Here is a 21674-nt window from a genome sequence, read left to right on the forward strand (position 1 = left end):
ACATTCAATTGAATACAGTACAGAGACAAGATATTTAATGCTCACACTGATACATTTTATTGTTTTTTTTGTTTTTGTTATTTGTTTGTTTATATACACTCGTTCTGAATTTAATGCCTGCAGCACATTTCAAAAGAGGTGGGACAGTGGCAGCAAAACACTGGGAAAACACCTGTTTGGAGCATTCCACAGGTAAACAGATTAATTGGTAACAGGTGATGGTATTATAATTGGGTATGACGGGGGCATCCTCACTCAGTTGTTCACAAGCAAGGATCACTGTGTGAAAACCTGAATGGGCAAACAGTCCAACAGCTTAAGAACAATGTTTTTCAAAGCACAATTGCAATGACTTTGAGGATTTCACCATCTACGATCCATTATATCATCCAAAGATTCAAAGATTCTGGAGAAATCTCTGCAAATAAGGGGCAAAGATGAAAACCAACACAGAACCGTTGTTGGTAAACACAGTTTGTCGCTACATCCACAAATGCAATTTAAGACTCTAACATGCAAAGTGAAAACCACTTATCAATCACATTTAGATATGCTGCTGACTTCTGTGGGCCTGGCCTGCGATGGACTGACATAAAATGGAAAAGTGTGCTGTGATCTGACGGGTCCACATTTCAGCTTGTTTTTGGAAATCACAGACGTTTTGTCCTCAGGACTAAATAGGAAAAGACTATACAGATTGTTACCTGTGCAAAGATGGTATGGGGATGTGTTAGTAACCATGGCATCATGGGTAACTTGCACATCTGTGAAGGCACCATGAATGCTGAAAGGTACATACAGGTTTTGATGCCACCCAGTTGATGTCTTTTCCAGGGACATCCCTGCCTATTCCAGCAACGCAATGTAGAGCCACATTCTGCATGTGTCACAGCAGTGTGGCTTCATCGTAAAAAATAAAGTGTGTCAGCATAGAATGGCCTTCCTGTAGTCCAGACCTGTCTCCCATAGAAAATGTGTGGCACATTATGAAGCGCACCTTGGACTGTTGAGCAACCAATGTCATATACTGTATCAAGCAAGAATGGAAAAGAATGTCACTTTCAAAACTTGAAAAATAAGTGTTTCCACATGCTTGCTAACCTCCCTAGCTCACCTAGTAGAGCGAGAGCCCCTTGTACAAAGGCTTTGTCCTTGCTGCAGCCGCTGCAGGTTCGTTTCCAACCCATTTCACCTTTGCTGCATGTCATGCATGTGTATATTTACCAAAAAGAATGCAATTTATCTTAAATAACTTCTCTTCTGACTGTATTTGACTGACTATAGGTCAAAGAGGATTTGCATATCATTGCATTCTATTTTTATTTGTGTTTCACACAGTGCCCCAACTTTTTTAAAATCAGAGTTGTAAGAGAGGGATTTAGTGGCATCCAGCGGGGAAGACTGCAGATTGCAATCATCTTAAACTTCTCCAGGTTAGGATTCCTACAGTGTCCATAAATCAGGAGGTTTTAAACAGAGCTGAATTATCTGCAGAGGTCTCTTTCTCTCCAAAACAACGGACCAGGTGATTTAAACCAGTAAAAACACTGAAAAATGCAGTTTCACATGAAAAAAAAATCTATGTTATTCCAATGCTCCAATTGCTTTTGTCATGGAGGGGCTGCTAACTTCAGTGGCTGACACAAAAGTGTGAATGGCCCTTTCCAGAGTCAGAGATTGGCTTTTCCATTCTGGGCTACTGTACAAACATGGCAGTGCAACATGGTGGATTCTGTAGACAAGGACCTGTCCCTATGTAGATACAAACAGGTCATTCTAAGGTAAAATAAAAAACCCACAACAATTCTTATTTTCAGGTAAATTTACACTAAAGAAAAGATACTTATTATATTATATTCAATTTCTGCCAATATATCCCCCTAAATTGTACAAACTGGACCTTAAACTGCAATGATTCAACAGTTCATAGGACACACACAAAGCTGAAGCAAGGTAGTGTTGAAAGGAGAGCCAACCCATTCCCTGACTTACTGTAATCAGTCATTTTTGTCTTACATGAGATGGCACACACAAAAATCACATCAACCTCAAGCCTTGGTCATATTATTTCTCTGAAGCACCTACATGTGTGTCACTGGTGATTTCTACTGTAATGGGAACAAGACAAAAGCAGCTTGAATTGCACATAGTGACTGGCCAAACAGCTTTGATGCCCATCTCATTACTCATTATTTAGTAATGCAGAGGCAGAGACAAAGGGTGAGTGATAGAGATTGAGACAGATTACGTGTTGGCTTGTGGGTACGTACACGGACTGGGAGAAGTTGAGCAATGGGTATCTGTCTGTGAGAGCCTGCAGTGATTCTGTGTATAACTGGATGACACATGGCTTTAATTTGATAGCACTCTCGATTAAGACCTGAGGAAAAAAAAAAGAGGAGTCACTTCCAGAAACAGAGCGAGTAGCTGGAGGAGCTCCGTTTTAAATGTGTTCTCTGTGTCCCTATAATTGAACACTTCATTATCTGCTTGGCTCTCTCCCTCTTTGTATGTGTCTGTGTTTGGTCATTTCTCAGTTTAGAAGGACGGAGAGGAAAAACTGACCTGCCAAATCAAGTGCAGATCAGTGGAACCAGACCCACTCTGAAAATTACCCACAGCAGGAAAGTGATCCATTTCAAGATTTGTCTTTCCAAGAAAATCAGCCATTTTCTCAGGCCATTACAATCTCCAAAGACTTCAACAACAATCAGCACCGTATTTACAGTTGCATTTGAGAGAGCTAAATTTGGAGTAGTCTTAACTAGAAAGCTCCTTGAAGTATGGATAAGTGGATATAGTTAATGGATGGATGGAGTCCAGTATATATATATATATATAGAGAGAGAGAGATTATTCCTTTGTTGTAACAATGCTTCTTGGCAATAAATTTTATACCGTTGGAAAGTCTGTTTATTTCCGTTTTAAATGGTGACACATTTGTAAGGAACATGCATCTGTGGGATGAGCAGCAGAGCTGAGTATGTGGGTTGCGCACATGAAAAATTTGCCAAATCTTTTCAGCCAATGCCAAACAGCTTTTTGCTGTGCCTGATTGGCACCTGATTGTCAGCACCTGTGAGCATGGGCCCTGCTACAGTGGTCAGTTGGTGTCTGCTCCAAGAATCAGCATGCCATGTTTGACTGATCTGGATAGGGCCCGTGCAACTTCAAGCTGGTGTTGCGCAAAACCAAGTTGCGGCATTATTTGGAGTGAGCCCTAGTACCATCTGCAAACTGAAGGCCAAGTTCATTTAACGCGGGATGTCAGAGACAGGCCGCGAAGTGGGCGTCCCAAGAAGACGACACCCGAAGAAGGCCGTTTCCTCATCCTGTCAGCACTTAGGAACCATAGGCAGTCTTCTACTGATTTGCAGCCAATCTCCGGTCTCATAGGGCTGCCAGGAGGCCTGCCATGACTGCCCTGCACCGTCAGGCCTGTTTGCGCTGGTGTCGGCAACATGTGCACTGCAACCTGAACATGTGGAGGAACGTTATGTTCAGCAATGAGTCCAGATTCTGCCTACAACAGTTGGAACGTATAGTCAAAGTGTGGAGAAGACGTGGAGAACTGAGTAACATCTTTTGGTGGAGGCAGTGTGATGGCGTGGGGCAGCATCTCCCTCACTGGAAAAACGAGGCTTGTCATTATTGGAGGCAATCTCAGTGCAGAGAGATATCAAAATAAAATTCTATAACCAGTAGCAATCCCATATCTCCACAGTCTGGGACTGAACTCTATCCTCCAAGATGACAATGCTCACCCCCACAGAGTTTATCAGAGACTACCTCCAGAATTTGGAGGGCATACTGCCGGCAGTCCTGACCTCAAACCCATTGTGGGATCAGCTTGGGTGTGCTGTTTGTGCCAGAGTGACCAACATAACCACGTTGGCTGTCTTGCGACAAATGCTGGTTGAAGAATGGGATGCCATCCCACAGCAGTGTGTGACCAGGCTGGTGACCAGCATGAGGAGGAGGTGCCAGGCTGTTATGGCTGTGTATGGTTCTTCCACACGCTACTGAGGCTCCTGTTTGTTAAATGAATAAATTGTTAAATTGCCAATATGTCTTGTTTCTTCAGACTTAAATCATCCAATCCACCAAACAAGACCAAACAAGAGTCAACATAAAAAAAACGCTGTTTGGCATTGCCAGAGAAGATTTGGCAAATTTTTCATGGGTGCAACCCACATACTCAGCTCTGCTGCTCATCCCACAAATGCATGTTCCTTATAAATGTGGCACCATTTAAAAGGGAAATAAACGGGCTTTTCAACTGTATTAGATTTATTGCCAAGAAGCATTGTTACAACAAATAAATAATCTACCAAACACAAATTTCCTTACTTATTGTGCTTTGTTTATGTGTGTGAGATGTCTGTCAATGTGTATTTTATCAAGTCTCCTACTCTTGCAAAAACTGCATTTCTTTTCACCGTTTTGTTGAGCAGTGACCCATACCTTTTATAATGTGTAGCTCTGCAATCAAAAACATATGCTGTGTCTCAAATTGCATACTTCTGTACATACACTTGATATTTTAAGCGTGTGACTGCTTACACATTGAGAAGTATGGCAATATGCAGTCCACTGTGAGTCCCCAGATGGTGCACTCATAACAGTCAAAATGTTGAGTGTGGAATGTTGGACTCTTTTTACCCTCAAAGGTCACCATGTTGCCTATATAGTGGAAGGGGCAGGACCACAAACACATTTCAAATTTGTGAAACGTTGGCCGACTATGACAGTGAACACTGCCGCATTGTACAAATTTACAAATGTATTGTTTTTACTACCGCCATACTGTTGTGGGGTATTTGTTTATTTGGGTAATTCTTTAATAGTGTGGTACCACAAACGATAATACAAATGCTAAAATTAGCTTGCTAGCTAGCTAACAGTGACACATTTTGTCATCAGTCATTAAAGTTACATGTGTTGTGGCGTAAGCTGAACGATCTGGGGGTGTAGGTTACCTTTGGTGTTTGTGCATGTTAAATTGTCTTCCTCACTGCAGAAGATTTTTGTGTTAGATTTGAGGTTAAAAGTTGTTCCCTCTTTAGATCTCATTTTTTTGATCATCTGTCTATGGTCACTCTGAATATGATCTTGTATCTACATTATCTCAGACAAGCATGAGTTCATTTTCTTGTCATTCATAGAACATACCACAAGGGGTCATCTAGCATTCCCTGACACTGCTTCATCTGGGTCAAAAACCTGGCTTGTTTTTCTCTCACTAAAGCCTGCACTGAAAGGAATCCTGCCTCCAACAGGCAGGTTAGGTTAAGTGTAGCAGACCTCACCCCAAGTAGGAATTTCAACCCAGTCATGTAAGGAGACTCAACAGACTTCAAGGGCACTGTTAACCGAGCCTCACACCCATTTTTTGTTTGTATTTGCTTCTCCAGAGTAATTTTTGGAACCATTTCAACACTGTCATGATCCATCATTGGATGGATCAATAGACTGAATGGACTTTCTACTTAAAGTACCTTTGGGATTTCAGAGCTCTTTGACTTGTTCCTGAAATCTCCTTTATACTTTTGCGTTGTTCCCCTAAGGCACAGACACCTTGTGAAGGAGTCTCATCTGAGGTCACCAATTCTTTTAGTCACTATGCAGAGCCACGCAGCAGTCTCCGAGGCTAAGAATTGAATCAGATGAGGAAGTGCCAAAAACTGCAGTTCTCTGAATGGCCACTTGAAGCTACCTCCAAAACAAGTAAGTCTCCATTGACCCTCCTATTAAAATGCCCAACTTCACAGCAAAAATAAAAATGTTTACAGCCTAATAAAATACAGTTTTGGTCTCCATAGCTAATTTTGACATTCATGACTGCTGTACAAGGGTTGAATTTTTTTTATAACTCCCCCATTTTTATTTCATTGAGGCCCAGAGATAAGCATATTTAAGGGTGGAGCCGCTTGAGTGACAGGCTGTCTGCCAGGCATCACTACAGTCTATGAGTCAGATCCACCCCTCTCCTCCCCAGCTCCAACCTCTCATCCAAATATGGTCACCTCTGGCTCCCACAAAAAAAACAACTAAAAAACAAGATGGCCAACCTAGAGGCTTCAAAACGGCAGTCGACAAACCAATAGGTGATCCATTATTTATACAGTCTATGTTTAGAACTCACGACCATAGGTGTATGTGGGAGACAGACTCGTAAATCAAGAGCTTTACCTCAGCCTACGCTCACTCTTCAGCGTGGGAGTTCAAAGCAATGCCTGCATTAACGCTGACCAATGAACCTGTTGATCTCATGGTCCTCACTCACAAACAGAACTCTGAGATTCTTGATCTTCACTCACAACCCAGACCGCTGTTTTCTAAGACTCAGTCACCCAAAAACCCTGCCCTCAACTGACACCCAATCCAGACGTCTACATCATAGCACTCTACCAGTAGATATCAACATTTCTAGTCATCGTAAATGTGTGAAGTGCAACTCTCCTGTACTACGTAAACAAAATGCTGACACTACAGTGAGTACACTGTAACACATTTGTTGTTTTTACAACCCCCATTGACATCTCTGACTCTCCCTGACTCTAACAAATCAGAAAACTACTCAGCCTTGAGATGCTCCTATACAAAGCAGAACTACACTGCAGCGCCTGAGGCTACACAGAAACAGAATTCCCAAACAAGTGATCTCGGCATCAAAATCCATTATTCAACAGCGGTGAAAGCAACAACAAAATTTACCGAAAGTGTTCAGCGTGGTGAACATGATAGAAATAAAGTCATGAGAGAAGTTCCTCTGATGTCCAAGCTAAATATAGCTCATCATCCTAGAACATAAGCTCTGAATAGATTGAGCTTTCATCACTTATTAAGTCTTGTAAAGTTTCCTTGCACAGCATAAGAGGGGATAAGGGACAGCGCACAGTGTAAGTAGATGGGATAAGGAACAAATTAAAAATCTGGAAAAATTAGATTGAGGGGTCCATGGACTGACCTAACTTACAGATGTGTGTGCCCATATTATCCGAGCTAACCTGAGTGTAGGAGTTACTACAACTATTAGTAGGAAATCAATTAGGATAAACCCCAGCTCTAGCAGATCAAGAATGTAGGCCAAGTGCCTTGATGCGGCATATAAATAGGCTAAAATGCTGCTACATTCAGCCAACCCTGACACTACCACTGAGAGTTTGGTTACATGTTACAGTGTTAATAAATGTGATGTTCACCTGAGAATTAGTGGTGCAACGAATGTTGATGGGAGTAAAGAAGAATCCTTTTTGGAAGAAATAACATATGACTGTATAACAAGGATTACATCAATGTTGTCAGAGTACAAGCTCTAGCCTTCAGGGAGGAGAATTCATTAGGCCTTGGTGCAGCATAAACTGAGCTCTCAGCACCATTATAAAACAACCCCTATAGTACGCCACAGATAGTTTTAGAAAAGAATAATGGAGAGCAAAAAGGAAATGACACTTCAAGGACAATTTCACTTCCAGCACAGCCTGCTCTGTGACGTACTGTTGTTTCATAGAGTGAGGATGCCAGTCATACTACTGGCCCAGGTTTCGGAGGCCTGACACCCACACCAAGCACCCTAGCGGGATGACAGTATTGATGTGCCGTGTCTGCCTCACTGTCATCTCCAGTGATGGCCATGGTCCTAACAGCTGACAGGCAAGCGCTTCCATGTGGAGATGAGTCATTTCAAATGTGGGGGAGCTGCTGTCATTTCAGGAAGACACTTTGATAGCAGGCTTGTGGCTGCACACAATGATTGTGATTGGTTCACTCCCAATGATTTCCTTTCCAAAACACTGAGCTTCACTTGGAAGAGGCTTCGGATGGAAGGGAAACAGTTTATATAAACAACAACCCAAATCAAAACATATTCCACAGCAAAAAATAAATAAAATAAATAAACTTAGCTTGACTTATGCTGCAAAAAAATCCCAAATCCTAAATATGCTTACCGAGACCCTTTGGAGTGATGCCGCTGTTGTCTGCAGGGTTGACTGCCCAGTGGTAGTACTTAAGCGTATGCATGAGCTGCAGTATTGTGCCCACTCGACGGATCGTGTTGTAGATGGTTGATGTGCCAATGAACTCTGCAGAAAGGTATGTGTACAGAGAGAGCTGTACCTAGAGTGGGAACACACACATACATGCATTCAAATTAGTAAGTACACACCATAATTAATCCCCAGAACCCTATACATTATTAGACTGGATTGCACCAGCTGAGCCTATTTTGCTTGCAGGTGTATGGTAGGGATGGCCACTGACCCTATATTACTCAATTTCATAATTGTCGCAGCTCCACTCTGTTCAGTGATGATTAGCATGTCCTCTGTAATTAGCAGCAGACCTGACAAGAATCCTAAATCCCACCACAGTCACTCCAGCTATAAATACTGAGGGCTTTTTCCCATATGTCATAAATTATAGGATATTAACAAGTCAAATGTGAGTCATGATGAAAGGCGGCACTGTGGTTATGATGTGAGCATGATGTGATATGGTTTGAGGCTACTGAAATTAAACAATGGAGATAAGTGAACACCATGCTGTTGGTAATGTAATATCCATGCGAACAGAAAAGTTGAATACACTAACAGAATCTTATTTGTCTACTTGGACAAGGTCAGTGGGCCCATGTTATTAATGCATATTGCATGCTGCCATCATTCACACAGCTGGCTCTCTGCACCCCATGCAGCTTGAGGATAGGGTCACAGGATATCGTAGACTTTGTGGAACGTCCTAAGGGAAGGAGCCAGTGTAGCTCTCTGTGCCGATGTAGCTAAAAGTGTTCTAACCCACTTCATTACCTCACTGTTTTCTCTCATTTTTCCTCCCTCTTTCTCTATACTCTATTTTGGAGGAGTGTCGCAGGCAAGCCTCCAGACACTTTTGTATTTATTTCCTCCTTTTATTTATTCATGGCTTGGCCCACCAGCAGCATTCCTGAGGCGAATGTATTTGCCACACAAACTCAGCTCCTTTGATATACCTCATCCCGTTTCTTCATGGGTCATTATTTAAAAAGGGGGGGGGGGGGGGGGGGGGACTCTGGAACATTTAAAAAATGGTTAGGTTGAACACAGGAAAGTGGAAGCAAGTTATGAACTCCACAACCATGTAATGTCATATAAATGCAAAAATATATCTGCTCCACTCGCCTCCTAAGACACTTGCCAGTGGTTTGGTGAATGTCAGTTAGGCCCTACATACAAACTGTCATGAGGTGAAACTGCATAATATTCTTTAATAAGATGACTCAACCTAGTCACATTTGGCTCATTAATATGAGTTGCAGTGACAGAAAAATTGTTAGTTTTCCCTTCTGCAATCACATCTCCTGCTACTTTGTTTTATAAACACCTACGCAAACACTTGGTGCCATGGGGTATCTCACCAACGGTGACACTAGTGTGATACATACTTGACAATATGCAAAATTTCCAGCTCTATTTGAGACATAGGCACGTGCTTCAAATCTCAAATCTACAGAAGGAATAATGATGCAAAGGATTATTGAGGCCTTCTGTGGCTGAAAGCTCCTGATATACATCCACTTTAGCCGGATCACATGCAAAAGCACTTGTCCCTTCATGGGCTGAGTTACCTCCAGGAGCTCACCTTGGCAGGGGTGTGGATCCAGATGGCAGCATTGAACAGAATGTGGTCACACAGCTGCTTCAGCAGTGGTGCCCCATGTGTCAAACCATCCAGATACTTTGCAAAGGAGAGGAATTGCTCTAATACAGCTCTGGTGATGTGTACACGTGATGACTGTAGGAAGAAGCACAAAGTCATGTTAAATAATAATAATAATAATAATAATAATAATAATAATTATATTGCCGAGCCAAATGTATTAATCCGACCTTTTACCATACACTAACTGTTCATGAAATGTCTCTATGCAGTACCCATCAGTAGAAAAAAACCCTAAATGTCACAAAAAAGAACCACACCCGTAACTCTGGTAGTTGGCAAGCAGCCTAATATGACTCACCATTAGGCAACTGTTTGCAGTTTTCAAATCTGAAGTTACTAATTTGACATTTAAGTTGATCTTTTAGTATAAAGCATTAAGTATCTCTTTTGAACATTGCACAGGCACCTTGCCTTTATTCATGTACATGCAAACACACACATTAATGAAGTTAATTTTGCAGAAGTGTCAGTGTAATTTTGTCAATGGTCACTTTAGCTTTGTGTGTTAATACTTACGTTCTGTACCAGCAGATTAGCATGTTGACATAGGTGATAAATTGCTCTACTTTGTCATTTTGTCAAGTTACTGGATCAAAAAAGTGCTTGAAGAAATTAGGGCAAGTTGTAGAGGCTCAACTTTGCAGAGAATTTCTCTCTGACAAATATTGTTACCACTCCTGTCTGGCACCTGTTTTCTGCCCAGGTGGGGACTTGGTGGGGGCAGGAGCGAGGGAAAAATGAAGGCACGGGGGGAGAAGGGAAGGTGTGGCATAAACAGATCATGAACAGATGGTGCGATATGTGGAAGTGTGAAACCTGGCAGCGGGAAGGAAGCAAGGGGAAAAAATAAAAAAAGCTCTCAGGTGCCGACTCTGCCTGGCTGTTAGTTAACAGCAGCTGAAGCCAGCAGGCAGGCAAGTCAGTGAGTGACAAAGTGGAGTCATTTCTCAGTGCTCTAAAAGAGCCAGCACTCTGGGGAGGCCGGCAAGCTGCTAGATCTGCATCACAAAATGGGTAAATAAAGATTGATGCGGAAAGAGAGAAACCAAGGGGGGGAATGGGGAAGAGAAGTAGTCTTGTGGTGTTCTTCCTCAAGCTCTGCCTAGTTCAAAGACACATTCAGGACTCTGCTACAGGCAATGAAAGATCAGACTGTTGACGGGGCTTGGAGGGTACAGACAAGATACAGTGCACCTTGATGCTGGGGAAAGAAGTTTAAAAAGCAGATGGCTTTTCAGTGAAAATGTCAAAATTTTGCATATCAGCGTATCATTTCCCATCCATCATTTCACTCAAGACGGAAATGAATGAGCTGGACATAGTCGTTCTTCAAATCACTGTTGAAGGTGAGAAAAACTGATGCTGTGATGAGTCAGCCTGTTCCCAGACTATTTGTCTACATGTACTGGGATCTCTAGTGTAATGTTGCTACTTAGAGCAAATGTGTAAACAAGATGCAGTGAAATTGCGGAGAACTGATGTGTCACTGAGGTTAGGAAATAGTTGTGATATGCCTTGAAGAGCTCAACCATACCTTCTCTAGCAGGTATCCAATCACCAAGAAGCCCTTTCCTCCCAGCATCTGCTCCTGCATGGCCACTGAGCTCTTGAGCAGCTCAACCAGAAAGGCCAGGAGAGTGGCACTGCAAAACAAGCAACCATAACATCTCACACAGGGCTCAAATCTATTCACACACTCATGAGGTGGTGAATGAGTTATTCTATAAACCACAGCAGTACGAGGAAGCAGTGTAGCAGGGGGAAAAAAAACAAGACAAGGTCATTTTCAGAGGATGTCAGCAATCACCTGGGAACCTGAGCTCACCACTTTCATCCCTCTTCAATTCAGAAGAAAGCCTGGGCTTGCTGGGCTCCCTAGGGACAGAGAGTGGTCTCACGGGCAAGTTGTGTGTCTGTATATATGTGTGCGACATGGGGGAAAGGGGTTCAAGGGAGCAAGGCAGTGCGCCGAAGATGATTTTTTTTTCTTTGTTGGAGGGCTTTTCAGCTGAAGCCTTTGGCTGAGTGAAAGTGGTGCTCGGTGACACTTCTTAATCGGCTTTCCCTCACATCCTCTAGTGGCCTCCGCTCTAGCGCAACAATCGCAAGGACACAATCACTCCTGTGCAGGCTTGCCCACAGATGCTGCACACACACTACATGCATACAAACTCATATGTTCGAATGTGAACTTCGCTCACCACTGTGTCCATTTGTCAGTTTGCAGTTGCTTCTTTCTCACTGCTGCTCCAACTTAGCCATAACTGAACCGAGGGGAAAACATACAAAAGTGGGTGACAGTCCACTCTGTGTGCACTTGGTTTAGCCTCTGATCCTTTACTGCACAGCTTCCCTCCAATTTCGGCAGGGCAGTAGTGACTAATGCTATATGTCTGCTGTTTGGAATGCAACGTGGCACAGAGTAACACAAGATTAAATACTTATTAAAAGGAAAAATTTTAAATTACTATTCCAGCATTCAGTTGAGAACTGCCACAGCAGATCCAGCAGCATTATAAAGAGTTAATTGTTGCAAAAGCTTTGAACTATTTAGCTCTGCAGGCTTTAGACAGACTCAATCTAAAAGCCAAAGCAAGGACAAGGCAAGTGTTGGGGAAAGTGACTCACTGTGAGGGAAAGCCCCTTGACATGGTAGCAAGAGGGACAGAGAGCAGAGATGAGAGGAAACTACAGAGGCAGTGAGCTTTGGGCATCAGGGGTTTGTGCTGCTGTGTGGCGTCTATCTAGTACTGCTGTCGTTGAACTAACACAGGATTAGAGCAGAGCTGAGACTCCATCCAGGCCACAGTGGGGAAGCTTTAGACTGACCAGCTCAGAATGATGGGGATGAGAAGAGTCTGAACCAGAGAGCAGAGATAACAATGAAAACTGGCCGGTACTGTATTAAGCAGACAGTGGTTTATTACAGATATATTGGTATCTGGTAAAAAAAAAAAAATGTATATATTGCAGAAAAAAAGTGGTTGATGTAATACAGAAACACTCATATCGCTATATTGTTTGTCCAACACAAAACCTACTCTAATTCTGGATTCTGAGACTTTCTCACCAAGGTGCCACTTCCTGGGGTCTGACCTCACTGCCTCTAACCACAACACCACCAAAACAGTAATAATAATCAACAACAACGACAAGTCTACACCATCCCAATAAGGAGAAATGAGTGGCTTCCCTGTTGCACCCCCACTTTTATTTAGGCTGATATATATATATATAAATATATATATATATATATACACACACATGTATATATATCTACTCTATCTGCCACTGGTGCGTTCATATTAATTTTGCCCTTCTATGTCCATCAGTCACAAACACAGCCCCATACACAAGGCTCAAGAGTTTCAGGATTTAAAGGCCATATACTCATCCTTTCACACTAACCCCAAACTACTTCAAACTTCTGGCTAAAAAAAAAATGGAGTTAATATTACTGTTTTTAAGAGGCTGTGGCACCCTCATTTTGAGCTGGAGCAAATGTAGTGGTACCTTGAAAAACAAGACAAACTAAGGCATCCATTTTTGCCAACCATGTCAGCAGAACTTGTTGGGAAGAGGGTTTAATAATGCTCCAAATTTAATTTTAAATTTTGGTGAGGCCATTTTCAAAGGGGTCCTTTGAACCTTTGCCTCAAGATATCTGAATGAAAATGGATTCTGTGGTTACTCATGAGTCACCTCTGAACTTGAGAGGGTTTGTTTCAAGTAAATGTTTTGCCCGCTATGATCAATGAACTCCTTCAAATTCTTTTTGTCACTTACAATTACATATGTACACTTTTGAATGTGTCAACTCCAAACAAAGATTTCCAAAAACTGAAATGATCTTGTACAGTTACATTTCTCATTCTTACCACACAGTGGGCTCCACCTGGCTGTCGTTCAGCTGATGGTAGTCCAGCTGAGCGAAGAGCGGAAAGAGCACCTGGATCCCACCGATGGAATGGATGGCACTGTGGATGGAGTGAGTCACTGTGGCTTTTACATCCTGTGAGGATAATGCAAACCAAACAAAACAGACATTTGTAATGACATTTCAAGAAGAGTGCAACAGAAATGAATAAATCAGTATTAAAGTTAGTGACACAGAGTCAGAGTTGGCTTTGAGTAAAGCAACTGACCTGTAGCATAAGGGCATGCGGTGAGTGCACAAAGATGGAAGCATTTTCTTTAGGTGAGGACTCCAGGCAGAGCTGGGCATCAGTGGCCTTGGCGTTGTAGGTGAAGGCGATGGCGCTGGCCAACTTACCATCATACAACACCTGCTTGTGATGCTCTGCTAAGTGGATATCACTCTCTGACTTGAACTTAAATGTGCTCTGGAAAAAAGAGAAAGCAAATGGGGAACAATAAAGGAGAGATAAATCGAGAGATGGACAGAGTGAGATTGATAGATTGAGTAGCTCCTTCCTGCTCATGCACCCTGTCAGTATCTCTTGGGTTTTACCTTTTAATTATAACTTGATTAAAATATATCCTTTCCAAGAATGAAAAATGACAAGATGCTTTTCGGGAGTGGCAGCGACACATTTCTAGAGGTCAGGATTTCTTTCTTGGCACTGAGTGCATTTCAGTAATTTTGTTTTCTCTCTACTGATTAAAAGCTATCCTTCTCATCTCTATCATTCTGTAATGCTGCAATTAACAACACAATGCAATCATGTATTTGCTTTTTAGGGATGCAAACAGTTCTTAATCCATTTAACAACTAAGCACAAGTCCGTGTCAGGGCATGTAGTGAATTAAACTGCAGTAAGGTTAAAGAAAATAAGACAGCAGGGACCGTAATTCCATTCCCACCAAATGAAGTGTAAAATATATTAATACATTTATATTTTCCAGTTCAAACATTTTAATGATTTTATCTGTGTCTTATAGAGGACATGTGACATTATACAGTTATGTCCAGTTGCTTTCATTTTGTTTTACTTTGAATGTTTAAGATGAAGCCTTTCTTTTTATCTCTGTGGGAAATCGTTTGATGACAGTTTTCAAATTCTGCAGCAGAGTTCAATGATTAAGAGAAACAGGGGCTGATGAGAGGGATCAGAGTTGCTTTGATACCAAATATGACTGTTTACCTGCATTAATTTAACCCAGCCAATTATTCTAGCCTGTTCTGGAGCAACCTCAAGTCAAGCACAGTCATTGCGGAACTCTGACGAAGACACACTGAAAAGGAAAAAGGCAACAGAGAGAGTCTGCTGTGATTGCACCCTTTTACTTTACTTTACACACATTAGGATGTTTACCAATGCATAGGTTTCTTTCTATTTATATTTCTTTCTATCTTCTCTAGAGTTCCTTCTGTTCAAATACGCTTTGCACTCATGAAACAGGAACAAATACGAGAAGAGTTTATTCAGTGTGGCTGAAAGCACCTTCAAATTAAATCCGGCAGTCTGCAATTTAGCTTCGAGTTACTGTGTCACTTCACATCCAAAGTAATCAGACTCTGAGTACAAACATTGTGCAAATACTTGCTGAGATCACAATATAGACTCAGTATTTATTTATTGGATTTATTTACTGCATCTCAGCTAACCACACTCATACAGAAGAGGAAATAAGGTAGATCTAAATTACACCATATAGCAAATCTATATATGCTGTTCAGATCACACTGACTCTAGATAGGGCCATTTACATTTTCACATGGGCCACCGTAGTTTTCCTACACACTTGGCACACAGGAAAAGTGTCAGCTCTGCAACCTCACTGCTAGATGCCACTTAATCCTACACACTGGACCTTTAACTCTTTATAGGGATCAATGCTGTGTCTTAACATGTCATAAGTTTCTTGATTGAAATTCCATTTTGACTTGGGACATATAAAGCCATTTGATGGCTGTGTAAAAACAACTGGAGGTTCCATCAGTCAGTGGCTCAGTAACACATTCATTATGGCTGACGTAACAAATAGCTGATCGATAACCAACTAGTCTTAATTTACTTGATCAATTAGCCGTAGACAGATGAGCTGAATTATCTGTCAATGCAGTGGGAATGGAATATGCTTAATAAGGAAATCAAGCCCTCTAATCAGGAGGGCTGAATTATTAATGAATGAGAGAAATGTTTTTCCTTCCCTCTCTGACTCATGAGCAGTGAGCGGATGGTGATAAGATAAAGAGAGACAGAAAGCACTGAAGTAATAGTGAGGAAACAAACCATCTGGTCCTAGAGGGACTGTAGATAAATACAGTATGTTATGCAACACAAGCATACAGGGTTCATGCACCTGCCTAAAAGGCATCTAAATCTGGGTTGCTTTTTTCTCAGCAAGGGAGTAAATGGATAAAACGGTGAGCTGACTCAGATTGTCAATTGTACAAAGATTGTGCGTTCTATTCTGAGTGCCCATAAGGGGCAGAATTTTAAGTAGGTGGCAATCTTTAGAGGAAACATACAACATAAAGTGTCCAGAGTTATTTTTTATATTACAATGTATACCTGCTATAAATATAGCACAATATTACCCATAACTCTGCTTGTATTGAAACTATTTCAGATCTTAACAAGATAAAAATTTCTAATCCAAGAACTTATTTTTCTGGGTTTCAAATTTTACTTTCGGCAAGTTATTCCCTTTTCCAAACAATGTTGGTCAAATCGATGGATATTTGCTGGCGCTATAACTATTGCCTGGCAGCATTACTCCAGCAGAAGTTTGGCAGGGAAGTTCTAGAAACTGTGAGAGTTGAGGCGAGCTACATGTAGTGGCATATCTCCTTGCAGTCAGAAGATAAAAAAGGCATAAGAGGTATCCTGTTCATCTGCTATGATCAAGTCCGTGCAAACCCAGCATGCATCTCATCATGTAGTCTCTAACATCTTTCAAAAGTTCCCACTCATGAAACCCAAGTGACAAGAAATAACAAGCTCCAGTGCCCTGCACTTAAGTATGAGCCCTGCTGCAGTTTGAAAATAATGATCTCATGGGCTGTGGCTACAGTAACAAACCCTGTAGCATGACAGCATCGTTCCACAGGCCAGCCACTCATATAAAAGAATAGGAGCGCAGTTGCCTCCTTTCTCTCCTAGTGCTAAAGGCTGTCATGGACCAGGGGCATCCCCACAACTCCCTACAAGAAACAGGCTGACACTTGACAAGCTGGGGACACTCCAATGCTACAGTACCTGTGTTCTTGGTGCGAGTACAGACTGAACAATACAGTCAACACTGCAATCGTTTCCAATGAATTCATAACATCAAAAAAAGTTACCAAGTTTTCCCAGTATTGACTCAACGTTAAAAGTTTAACTGACAAGGAGAAGTGATTAACTTTGGATACAGATTCAGAGAAATTATTTATTGTTTGCTTAAGACAGAGGAATTTTAAATAATCTTGAACAATGTTGCTATTGTCTCTTGACTGCACCTTCTTGTAAAACATGTATTTTAACACAAATAAAACAACATCAAACAACATGTAACATTTTCAGACTAAATGTTGTTGCTGCAATGACAGCTTTGAGGCATTTAAAGGCAGGCATGTTTACTACAAATAGGCCTGCATTTGCAGGTATATGTGTCAGCCTGTATAGTATCTCCAAAAGGCTTTGACATCTTTGAGCTTGTCATTAAATGATCTACATCAATATTGTATTATTGCATGGCGCCTGCACAGAGATAACATTTGTCTTCCCTGACAAGGGAGGACCAGGACTGTGCAGCTCTTCAGTCTTTTCTACAGCAATCTGTGATGCATACTGCAGAGTAGTGCTGGCACAAATTCAATGGGCTAATCTGCCTCATGTACAACACATATGGTAGTGATGATAGAGGGCAGAAACAGAAATAGCTCTAAATGCATCACATAAAAGGACGGAAAAGTCATGGGTTAACTGTTTTGACTAGTCCACTCAATGACTAATATTTTGTGTTCAGTGAAGCTGTCACTGGATATTGCTGTGATGGCTCTTACTGTATGACTCCCGACCAGGCTATTTCCCAGAGCTGGAAAGAGATAAGTAGTTATCCAGAATAAACATTAAAAAAAAGAAAAACTGCTGTGGTTTTGCCAGTATCCACTGGGAATTATATTCTTCATTCTGAGTTACATCTCACACACGTGAGGCAATTTCTTTATATGAATCCTACAGCCCACAATTTCCTAGACTTTCACCAAATCTTATGAACTCTGCTACAATAGCAGTGACAGTCTGATATGACAGTCAACTTCTGTCAGCCTCAGTGTCAGTAAACCTAACAATGTCCCTTGATGTTATCTCCGAATGGCTGGGATTGTTTCAAGTCAATAGTAGAAATGGCAATATACAGCAAAAAGTTGTTTGGTACTTTAAACGAAATAACCACAAGTCCATCTTGGTCCAGAGTGCAATTTCAATACAGCAATATGAAAAGAGCCCAGGGAACAGATTCCACTAACAGGTCTGTCAGATTTTCAGCCATAAATCATAACCTGCGGTGGAAACAGTAACCCTAGGCAGCAATAATCTCTGCATTTCAACTAACCGCTGAAGTTACTGTTACATTCTATTCACTGTGTGCGAACGGGAGCGCATGTCAAACATCAAACATGGATGAGAAGACCATGGATCAGAAAATAAATCATATATCTCTTGCTGTAGAGCTAAGCAGAGCTGAAACAGATATTTAAAAAAAGTCTAATGTACATACTGTATTTGCTGTGATCCGCTGCACCCACATTCTTCCTGGCAGTTCTCAATTAAAACAGACAGGCCTCCAGTCGCCTGGACCGCCCTCCCATTGCAACAACCAATCAGTGGGCCTGACAACTCTCTGACCTTCCTCCCCAGCCCACCTGGCTGGCTCCATCACCATAACCAACACCATTCACAGCTTCATCAATTGCGGGTAATTGTCTCCCCTGGACATGCTCTTCATTATTTCGAGAAATCTGGAGGATTGCTCTGCTGCGTGTTACCTCTCTAATAGAAGGTCTAGAATTACAATTAAGGAGGTAAACGACAAGTCACCTGCCATTAGCGAAAAGACCAAACAATGACTTCTCCTGGGAATCTCCAGGCACTCATAGACCTGACTGAAATTGCAAACATCCATGTCACAATCTCCAACAGTGTAGGTATTACAATGCCAATGACTGCTATTCCTTCCTGCCATAAAAAAGGACTAATTTTGTCTTGAAAGCAGAGAGAGCAAATGGAGCTGCTGTAAAATGGACAGACATATTGTAAATTGTCTGAGACACATCCTGTGTTCAAAGCTGATTTGGCAGTGCGTGTCATTCCCCCCATTTGTGACAGAGTGCAGAGCTTAACACTGCAAGGAGACAGCAGCACTTTGTGAGCATCAGGAGAAGCGAGTGAGAGGTAGAGGGAGAATTAGCTGAGGGCACACTCTGTATCTCTTTCAAGAGGAGTGGAACATTTGGGGATAGAGAGTAAATAAAATAAATAAATAAAACTGTAATTTAAATAAGAAAATGTGCAAACCAAATATTTTGTCACCATGTGATTAACATTCACAGCTGAATCCCCTTCTGAGTAGGTCAGCATCTTTCTATATTCACAATCTTTTGGTCTTTGTCAAGAAGCTTGGGAGTGCTACACCTGCTGCAGCTGATATAAGTCAGCTCAGGACTCCATCCCCTCAGAGGGCCTGCTGCTTCCCTCGGTGTATTGTGCCATTATTTCCCAGAAGTAGGTAATTTATGCGGTCGTTTATCTGGGAGGAAAAACATCGCTCCCAAGACAGAGACACATGGCAAAGGAACTGTGGCGGGGCAGCACTGGGCATTGATTTCACAGATAGATAGGTGATGCAGACCGCTTACATGTAATCTAATTTAGTCACCCTCAAGTACATACCTTATAGCCTGGTCCTAGCTGATGAACTGCAAATATCTGTGCGGGATTGAGCGCTTCACAGAACACGTAGACGGCTCCTAGCTGTCCGCAGAATACTCTGTTTGCATCTGCTGTCTCCGAAGACCCAAGGAAGCACTTATCATAACTCTGCATTGGGACACAGAAAGCAAAGGCTTCATCATTTTATAGTTTAGGATTGACAGGAAAAAATATATCAAAATTTACACACAGCTGTATTAGGCAGAGGGCAAAAACTGAGAAATACAACATTTGATTGCACAAATGGGTTATATTTTCTGTATCTTCTCCTAGAAATTGTATCTGAAACAACATCACCTTTTGTGTTGTTTCATTCTCAACCTTGACAATTCCCTATCGGAAAGAGGAAAACAATGTCCCTGATTTTCAAAGATAGGAAACCTTAATATAACTTCTGGGATAGAAAGAATACGTGCTGTGATTGCAATCAGGACCAAATTGAAGGATAACTTACAACAGCAGGTAATTATGTTACAAGTGAAAGCCTATACAAGTGGTACTGAGGAAAAAAACATCAGATGTGTGTATAGAGGATTTAAAATCCTCATCAAGCTCATTTTATGTATTTAAGAGGAAGAAAAGCCTGTGAGAAAAGGCAGTTCAATCTAATTCATGTGTGATGTGCAAATACAGATAAAATGTAATACTAAAACTTTTTTCTGAACAAAATTAAACATAACACAATTCTATGATAGAACAAAAAAAATCTAAAAACGAGAACATTTAGGTTTTAATATCAGAGCCTCAATAGTAGAGAAATATTAGATAAAGAGAAATTACAAGAAATTACAAAGATATTACTAATAGCTCTTTTTCAATTTATTTATGCTATGCGACTCACCACATGTAGCACCACTCTTACAGCTGTCAGCTCACAATATTTTGTGTGCAAATCACCAGTTATGTCACCTTACTCTCTGTGGCATATGAGAAGACAGCAATAGTTGCTGTTTAAATAATCTCGATCAAGGGAAATGTTAAAGTTCATGGGTGTAGAAAATTGCCTTACTTTGTACTTCAATGTGGCAGGGTGACAATAAATTTTTACATGTCCCTCACTTGGTTGAAATCTTAACTAATCTCTTGGTGTGTCTGCGGTATGATTTCTAATGTCTTTGTGATGCAGCTGTTTCTGCAGCCATCACAGGAAAAATCTGAATGATGCTACCTTCCTTTTCAGGAGTGGGAGAATTTCTCCACTAAAACTATCCATCACCAGTTAAGGCAGCTTTAGTTAATGTGGTGGAATATTTCATGAACCGCACTTATATTTCAACCTGTCATTTGTGCAATCTTCCCTTGAATACACAGCTACAGTGTGAAGCACACCGTTGGAAATGTGTCTCATCTTTGCAAGTGCAAATTGCTTTTTAAATCTGTCCCAAAGAGCTGTGAGTGACAACAGGTTTCATGGTGTCATTCAAACATGCAAATATCATGCCATGGCATACAGCTTAAATAGGAATGCCTCAATCTGATGATGTTTGCAGTCTCTGTACACATACATCCAGTAGCTACTGAGATTTAGCCATTTTTCACATTATACATAAATCTGTTCTCCAAATGTTTGATATTCCATCTTCCACCCTCTACTGCAGCACAACTCTGTGACAAATGGATATTCAAATTCATACTGAAATGCCAGTCATATATCTGAGAGAAATCCATGTTAATGTGGTAAAACTCATTTTGCTCAATGAGCACTATTGAAGATGTATGTATGTCACAATTTCCAGTCATGCGAGGCGTCGATGTATCAGCCTCAGTCAGTCCTGTGCCGATAAACATGCAAATCAGGGAAAAAAAAGAGAGACAACAGTGAGGAGGAGCAAAAAAACAGTGAGGAGGAGTAAAAAGAGGAGTGCTTACATCATTTGTGTTGACGTGCCATGCCATGTCTCCATAAGAAACGAGCTGTCCATTAACATAACATCTGATTTCACTGTTCCTCCAGCGGCTGTAGATGTGAACTATACTGATCATGTACCACTGCAGGGATAAAAGAGCCAGATTGAAAAGATTTAGTAAGTGAGATATATAACAGGTCATTGCCTAAGTGGGTCATTATTAAAGAACATCTTGACTAATTTG

The 21674-nt window shown here is 41.3% G+C and overlaps 1 protein-coding gene across 4 annotated transcripts in view; it reads right to left on the reverse strand.

Annotated features, from left to right (window-relative positions):
- The window catches only part of nbeab (neurobeachin b), a 236822-nt gene that overhangs the window by 139374 nt on the left and 75774 nt on the right, over positions 1-21674 (reverse strand). For all 4 annotated transcript variants that reach the window (XM_033631025.2, XM_033631024.2, XM_033631023.2 and 1 more), the window contains exons 7-13: positions 21453-21572; positions 19545-19691; positions 13848-14045; positions 13581-13714; positions 11237-11345; positions 9622-9774; positions 7953-8121 (exon numbers count right to left, since the gene is read on the reverse strand). In XM_033631025.2, the coding sequence (XP_033486916.1) occupies positions 7953-8121; positions 9622-9774; positions 11237-11345; positions 13581-13714; positions 13848-14045; positions 19545-19691; positions 21453-21572 (1030 nt within the window). The remainder of the gene's footprint in view (positions 1-7952; positions 8122-9621; positions 9775-11236; positions 11346-13580; positions 13715-13847; positions 14046-19544; positions 19692-21452; positions 21573-21674) is intronic.

The sequence above is a fragment of the Epinephelus lanceolatus genome, chromosome 4, assembly GCF_041903045.1.
Source record: "Epinephelus lanceolatus isolate andai-2023 chromosome 4, ASM4190304v1, whole genome shotgun sequence".
NCBI lineage: Eukaryota > Metazoa > Chordata > Actinopteri > Perciformes > Serranidae > Epinephelus > Epinephelus lanceolatus.